The following is a 7,760-nucleotide window of genomic DNA, read 5'->3' on the forward strand; positions in this document are numbered from 1 at the left end:
GTCAGCTCTATTGCCATTAAGCTAGTTTGTATGCTCTTTCTTCAGTACAATTATGGCTTCTTTATGGAAGCATAAGTAGCTTCTGCTGTAAGATATTGAGGCTTCTGGCTTGGTCAGTGAAGTCACTGTAATGTTAACGTTGGATCCTTCTCTGCTTTTCCAGGCATATTCCCAGGAGGTGAACTCATTTTTTGTTAGTAAGTAATTTCTCTATAGTCTCATGTTTTTTAATGTTTCAACTTGAACAGTGGCCTGTTTAAAAAAACAATTTCATCTTTAAGCTTTTTTTCTTTTGATAGTACTGCGAAAAATTTGCTACGTGCTTTGAGAAATTGACAGAAATAGAGGTAGGAACCTGATAAACATACCTATTTTATGATTTAGATTACAATAAAATCATAGGACTCTTTGGTTACCTTCTGTAGTCCTTGGTGCTGTATTCTACTGATCTACACATACTGATTTTATACAGCGTTACGTGAGCCCATGAGCCTACGAGGAAAACACCAAAACTTCTGTTCTAGTGTCAGTATTGCATGAGGCGAACACTATGGACAATAGAAGTGATGATATTGAGCTGGCTGGTGTATTGGTGGCCAGGTCATTTCAATTTTGCATTATTGCACGAGTAATTGTAGTAGGAAAGATATAAGAGCTGGCAGAGGTGAAGTTGGCCCTTGTTTAAAATTTTAAAAAATACAATCTAAGTTTGATTAATGTTTTGGCCCTTCAAAAACCGAGTGCTGTGAGCCACAGTCTGCTGCTAGTTTGCCCCCAGAGACCTTGAGGAATTACATTGTAAGGGAAGATAAATGACCACCAGGTTCCTGTATTAGATGTATCTGGGATTAATGTAAAAGAAGTTGTGATAAAAGAACACCTGGAAAATGACAGTGAGCGGAGGTGGAGGTTCAGCAGGATGTAAAAAGGAAAATGGTCGGTGCAGCTGTTTCAGAGTAGTGTCACTGCCAGAGTAACCATTGTGTGGAGGCCAAAACTCAGAAGGACCTACTGGAAGTAAATCCTTTTAATACTTGAACATCACACAGGGTAGTGGACAACAGCTCCTGCAGTGCAGACTGGCATGATCTGTGCCTCTTCTGGCCTATTTTCAGAGCTCCCTGAACATCCCATGGGTTGGAACCAATGCAGTTAATTGCTTAATTGGTTATTTGTTAATTGCTTTCATGGACATTTGTTTTTTAGCAAATTTAATATTAGTTAGTTTCTTGAAGGATTTTAGTACAAATATTAGTGTTCACATTTTTCTTTACAACTTTTCAAGGAAATCCCTCACTGGTGATGATGGAGGGAAACAAATCTTCAGAATTTTCGTCTTACTGGAATAAACAGCATGCAATTCTTGTAAAATTTGGGTAAAATACAGACATTGTACTTTCCAGTAAAAAAAATCAATCGCACTGCTCTTTGCAAGCTGTAAAAGTATAGTTTTAGTACATAGCAACATTGATTTATATTTTTTTAATTATTCCAGAAGTTTAGCTGTATAAAGCTCAGGGCAGTTTGAGCTTGGCAGAAGAGTAAATGTTGTAAATGGTTTTTATTATATTCAGAAGAATGATGGCTTCCATCTTGTTAGGGTGACCATGGAAATGCTGAAATTACTGCTTGTTTCTCAGGAAGCAGCTCAGAATACACATGTATTTTTAACCGTGATGCCTGACTTCCTATTTCCAAATCAGCAGAAACTTAACTACAGCTTGATGAAAGAAGCAGTGAACTGTTGAGGTAGCTGCTGAGCACTTTGTTGGCCAGTGTGATTTACCCTTCTCTGCATGTGCAACCTACAACTAACATTGAGCACTGCTTGTTTTGAAGCTTAAGATCTGCTTGAGATAAGATCTCCAACCCATTTTTCCTACCTCCAGACAGACTGATTAGTGGAGTGCCTGACTTGTAGGTTGACAGCAATGATCCCATCTGAAGTGGGATAAGTTGTTACTATATGTTATGAATCTGGAGGCATATATGGACAATTTTTAACATAAGACCTGTTCCTTCTTAAAACTGTGGAGGAGCAGATGTGATAGAAGATGTACTCCGTGCTGTAGGGCACACTGGCCATGATGTAGCTGTCTTTACAGTCCAGGGGCAGCATGAAAGTTCTGTGGAGCACCAGGCTAAGGGTCTTTGCCCTGGACTGCTGGAAATGTGAGTATGTGGGAAAGTAGTTCGAGGGCTCAAGTGTCAGTGCCAGTGGTAGCAGGAGGAACAATAGATGATGATGGCAGTCCCGAAGCAGGGCTAGAATAGAGCTGGGAAAGAAGGGGAAACTCTTCAGAGGAGTTTTTTTTTTTTTTTTTTTTTTTTTTTAAGGAGCTAAGTAAATATTAATAATTGCCTCCTGAGTGCCTACTGTTGTGAAAAAGTGTAAGAGACCTGGACAACAGCTGGTGGATGTAGCAGGAAATCATGCAGCTGGTGTGCCTCTCGACATTACCTTTCTTCTCATATCGGGTACTTGCTGCTGCTTCTTGCTTGCCCTATCACTCAAATTGCAGTCCCACGCTTGCAAAGCGTGGGAGCAGGCAGAACTGGGACACATTTGCCCCATATCGCTACAGCTCACAGCTGTGAATGGGAGTAGTGCATTAGTTGTGCTGAAAACACCACTTGTCCTTGAACTTTGTATGCCTTTATATAGAAAGGAGGCTTTCATAACTACCACTACTTTTTCAGGCAGTGGCACCAGCACAAGACTCCTCCAGTAACAATTGCAACAACCAACATCTGTCTTGGAAAGGGACAACAGTTCTTGTGGCCAGTTGTGTGGGGGTATTAATTGTGTCAATGCTCTCGTTTCTTCTTGTGCTGAAATAAATCTGCACAGAAAGTGTGTCTAAATGTATTCTGGACAGATTGAAACCCTTTTCAAATCCTGCCACGTAAATAGATATGATGTTCAGTTGTCTGCCAACTGGTTTTCTTTTGCACAGTTAGCTCCTAGTACTGTAGCTGCAATTCCAGCTATGTAAATAATTAATACATACACCCTCCTGTGACTGTATGTCCTTGCTTTCCATTGTAGGAACAGCACAGGTGAAGTTGGGGTGGGGTGCCTGCGAGAACAGAATTACGACACTCAGTGACATAATCTAAAATGGATTTAAGCAGGATGGTTGTACTGGGTTGGTATCAGCTTCCCATATCTGGTGCACGCGCTTGGCCTGTGAGGGAGGTCTTGGCTGGTGGCCTGGCCCCGGTGCCTAGAGGTTGCACCTTGTGCTCAGCTTAGTCACAGTGCCCGATTTCCGTGTGTGTCCCTTTTTACCAGGTTTTTCATTTAAACTAGATGGGGGCCTTCTAAACTAGGTTGTCAATGGCTTTTCAAATCATGCAGTCCCAGGCCAATCTCCGAGTTTTTCTGTATCTGAAGCCAAATAGCAGTCGGGGTTGGTTGTAACACCCTCTGGTGTGTGGCCACATTAGCCTTACAGAAGTGCAAAGTTAGCAACAGTTGCGGTACAAAGTTGATCCCTAGCAGCTTTTATTTTTCCCATTCCTGTGGGATTAGCCTGGACACCCAGCGCTGTCGGATTTGGAGGTCTCGTTGATCTGGGCGCTCCACGGCCCCCGGGGTTGCTCTGCCGGGGACGGCGCCCCCGCTGCGCCGCCACCTCACGGCCGGGGCCGTGCCCGGCGCCTCCATTTCGGGCCGCCCGGCCCCGGAGGGCAGCGGGCGCCCGGGCGGGGCGCGGGGCCGGGCCTCGGCGGGGCCGGGCCCTTCGGCGGCGCCGGCGGCGGGAGGGCGGGTCCCGGGCAGCCACCGCCCCCCGTCACCGCTCGGCCTGGGCCCGGCGCGGAGCCAGCGGCGGGCGGGGAGAGCGCGGTGCGCGCCATGGCGCTGGGCTCGGCCTGGAAGCAGATGTCGTGGCTGTACTACCAGTACCTGCTGGTCACCGCGCTCTACATGCTGGAGCCCTGGGAGCGCACCGTCTTCAGTATCCTTCTAACGGCGGCGGCGCCGGGCCTGCCGGGCGGCTGTGGGGAGCGGGGAGCCGGGAGCCGGGAGCCGGGCTCGGGGAGCGGGCAGCGGGCAGCGGGCAGCGGGCGGGGGCTGGCGCCGCCGGAGCCGGGCGGTCCCCGTCGTGCCGCTGCCCTGCCTGCTGCCCGGGGCCGTGTCTGTCGGGAGTTGGGTCTCCTTTGTGTGTTTTTATTATTCTGGTATTATTTTTTTCCTGGCTTGTAAGCCGGAACGCCGAGGGTTCTGGTTAGCACGAGCCTTCCGCGACTCCATCCGTGCGCGTGTTTTCGCCGAGTGGGTGTGCGCGCCGCCGAGCTGCCTCGCGTCCTGGTCGCGCTTCGTCACACGGCGATTTCGTGGAAGAGTGCTCGATCCTCGAGCTGCCGAATTTGTCTTGCTTGGAGTGGAAGAGGCTGACAGACGCTAACGTGAAGGCACCTGTGTAAAAACTACTCCAAGGTTAGCTTCTTCAGCCAGCTCTCCCACGCAGGCAGTGCATCCCCTCAAGTGTTGTTGTGGCATCGCAAGTGCTTCTCTTCAGTGTGTCCGTTTTGGTCCTGGGTTAAAAGGATGTCTGGCGTGAATGACCCCGAGCCGCCTCCGGTTAATGTCAAGAGGCAAAGAGACAAATTAACCAAAACATTAACGTTGCTTACACCCAACATCTCGTGTTAGTTGTAGCGCAAGGCTGCTTTTTCTGGTCAGTTGTAAAGGAACTGGCTCTCCTTACATAAAAGTGGTTTCCCAGGTTACGGCTGTGTGATGAGATTAGTTTTTCCTGTGTACAGTTTGTAAAAGTGGAGATAACCTACTATTTATTTGTTCTTGTATTTATAGACTTGCTGCACACGATTGTTTAGGTAGCAGCTCTTAATTATAAAAAAAACCCAAAACGTTCCTGACTAAAGTACCTTCCTCTGTTTATGCTATGTCTGGATCAGTGAAAAATCCTCCATTATTGCTTCCCTTGCAAGTAGATCAGTCATTAATATGTATTTTTTTTTCCTTTTGCATTAACTATACATCTTTTTAACTTGGGCAAGATATTTAAGCAAATGGAAGGTGTGTATGCGTGTTCACATATTTTTATCAAATGCTCATGTTGCAGGGAAGCAATTGCTGCTTAATTTAAAAATGTCCTACGTGCCCCAAGTATCGTTTGCGATCTTAGTTCAGCAGAACTGTTTTTGCCCCCAAACTGGGTGGTTTCGGTGTGGCTGGGCCAGGCCTGCCAGGTGCCGTGGGGACGCCGCACCGATGCAGTGGCCTTGGGAGCTGAGGGTGCGCCGACCTCCCGTGTGTGTCGCCAGCTCCTTGTGCTCTGGAGTCACTGCGAGCGCTGGTGCTGAAGCGTGGATTTATGGGCTGACCTTCATTTTAGTGTCTCGCGTTGTGCAATCTTCTGGGACTAAAAATACACCCAGAAGCTAGTACGCTCTAATAAGCACAATGAATATCTCCACTCTGTCATGGGGAAGTCAGTGACAAAGCCTTTGTAACACACGTGCTGAGGTAACTTGATTTCTCAAAGTTAGGGAGCATGCGCAGCTCCTCTGATTTCACCTGTGGAAACTGAGTACTGTTATCCAGTGTTATCTTGTTTGTTAATCTTCAGAGCCCTTCGTAGTGTTTCTGTCTAAGCTTACTGAATCTCTGCTGGTAGGTGGTTGAAATCAAGAGGCTGTTATTAATTGAGTGTGCTACTTTTGAATTTCTGAAGTCTTAAACTTTGAATGATGCGATCCTTCAATAGTCTGGTGCCATGATTTCTGTAGATAAAGCTTTGAGAATCCCAGAGACGGTCTAGTGGTACATGTATATTATAAGCTATACTCCTGCCATCTGACTTTCTACAAAAGGTCCTGATTTGGACTTCAACTAACAAAGTGGGCATCTTGAGATTGTTTAGCAGGTGTCTTCATGTGAGGCTTGTTTTGCAGATCTGCTATAGTAAAGTACTAATGAGTATCTCTTTATTTAAATGCACAACTTTACTCCAACGCTGATCCTCTGAGGCTTTGTGGCTAAAATAACTAGGAAGGTGCTTGTCACAACGTTACTCGTATTTTTCATTACCCCAGCAGATTTTTTGTTCTAAGTACTGTCAGGCAACACACAAGTTGAGCTTTTTGCCCATTCTCAGTTCCCTGAGGCTTCCTACCACAGTGCAGCTCGTCACTTGCTCCTACCAAGTGTTCTTGTTGTCAGTTTTCTGTTGCTTCTTTTACAGATGTATTTGTTGAATGCAGTTGACACACTGTATTTTAAAAATACAACTTTGTAAGATAGTTAACAGGAAAGATACAATGCTATGCTTATGTGACTTGTAAGGCACTTTGTTTCAAATGCTTTCTTCCTTAACTGTGACTCAGATTCGATGCTGGTTTCCATCGTTGGAATGGCACTGTACACGGGCTATGTGTTCATGCCTCAGCACATCATGGCAATATTGCACTACTTTGAAATTGTGCAGTGATGAAGAACGTACTTTCAAGAAGTAATCATGCTCTGAAATCTGGTCTACAAAGAAGAATGAATCTCTTAGTTTTAACGAGACTTCTGCCGATGTCAAAAAAAAAAGAAAGACACAATGAGGATTCTGCAGACTAGGAAATGAGCTATGTAGAGCAGGGACGTGAGGTGTCCCCTATGTTGTGTTCATTCCTTTTGATTTTACAAGATTTGCCCTTGTATAGTAGTTTTGTCTACCTTAACATTGTGATTGTACTTTGATATCAGTATTTTCTTAACTTTGTGACAGTTTCAACATTGCACTGTGAAAGCTTTTCTTAATTGTAATTTTGAGTAAATCTTAATTGCCTTCTATTTTTAATCAGAAAGTCATCTTATTAAATGGGGCTTAAAGCTTTTGCTATTGTATGGTATGCATTTGCCTGGATATTTCTATCAATGCGTTTTGTAAGAAAATACATCTAGATTCATATTAGAGACATGGATATATTCGTCTAACACTATTTACAAAAAATTAGTTTGTATGACTGAACTCAGGTGTACTGTTTTCTTGTCCAAACTTTGTTCAACAGTGTGTTTGTGCATATCACCTGAATTTGGAATTAGCAATTATTTTGTTTCTGTATTTCACCTGCTGGAGGAGGGTGGGAGGGAGAAAGCATTGAGGCAGAGCGGAGGCTGCATTCATTATGTTTGAGAAGCGCTGGGGTTGTGGTCTTTTCATAGTGGGAACAAAAGAAATTTTCTTCACTCACATAGGCCCACGTAAAGCTTTGGGACAGTACTTTAAATCAACACCTTTTCTAGCTACCAATTAAATTGTACTTTTACATAATTCTTTGTTATGTTCCAATGGCGATGGTTTCTGCTGATTTTCACTCAACAGTGTACCTGTCTGTGTTTTAAGGGGGTTTTCTATTGCTGCTAGTGTTCCAAATGTGTTCTCGCTACAGATGACCAAAACATAGGGTTTTAAATGGACTCGAGTTACAACTACAGCAATAAGTAGCTGAATACTTGGCTGAAGTCCTGCCTTTTTTCTTTTTTTAATAGGGATTTTTTTCAGTTTTGTATTCTGATATGTATGGTGGTAACAACCTAACTTTCTTAAGTGGAGGACTTTTTTTTGTTGTTGTTTAAAAAATAAAACTTTAAAAGCAGAGCTTGGATGCCAAACTTTTCATTGAGAAGTTAATGTGTTTCTGAATACTGCTTACTTTTCTTCAAACTTAAAAAACAAACAAACAAACAAAAACAAAACACAAACTGGTACTTGACCAAAAAATTGTGATTTTAATGCCCA

The 7,760-nt window shown here is 44.2% G+C and overlaps 1 protein-coding gene across 1 annotated transcript; it reads left to right on the forward strand.

Annotated features, from left to right (window-relative positions):
- Nucleotides 1–3,781: 3,781 nt before the first annotated feature.
- SPTSSA (serine palmitoyltransferase small subunit A) lies at nucleotides 3,782–6,865 on the forward strand. Its single transcript, XM_084288374.1, has 2 exons — nucleotides 3,782–3,962; nucleotides 6,358–6,865. Exons 1-2 carry the CDS (start codon nucleotides 3,860–3,862, stop codon nucleotides 6,459–6,461), a joined length of 207 nt encoding a protein of 68 aa, XP_084144500.1. The 5' UTR covers nucleotides 3,782–3,859; the 3' UTR covers nucleotides 6,462–6,865.
- Nucleotides 6,866–7,760: the final 895 nt, after the last annotated feature.

Source organism: Netta rufina, assembly GCF_964035555.1.
Source record: "Netta rufina genome assembly, chromosome: 5".
NCBI classification, from domain to species: Eukaryota; Metazoa; Chordata; class Aves; order Anseriformes; family Anatidae; genus Netta; species Netta rufina.

What these genes read in the sequence shown, in the direction of transcription:
- SPTSSA (XM_084288374.1), top strand. Translation starts at nt 3,860, where the DNA reads ATGGCGCTGGGCTCGGCCTGGAAGCAGATGTCGTGGCTGTACTACCAG. An exon ending in CTGGGAGCGCACCGTCTTCA is followed by an intron (nt 3,963 to 6,357) that starts GTATCCTTCTAA and finishes ACTGTGACTCAG; the next exon opens with ATTCGATGCTGGTTTCCATC.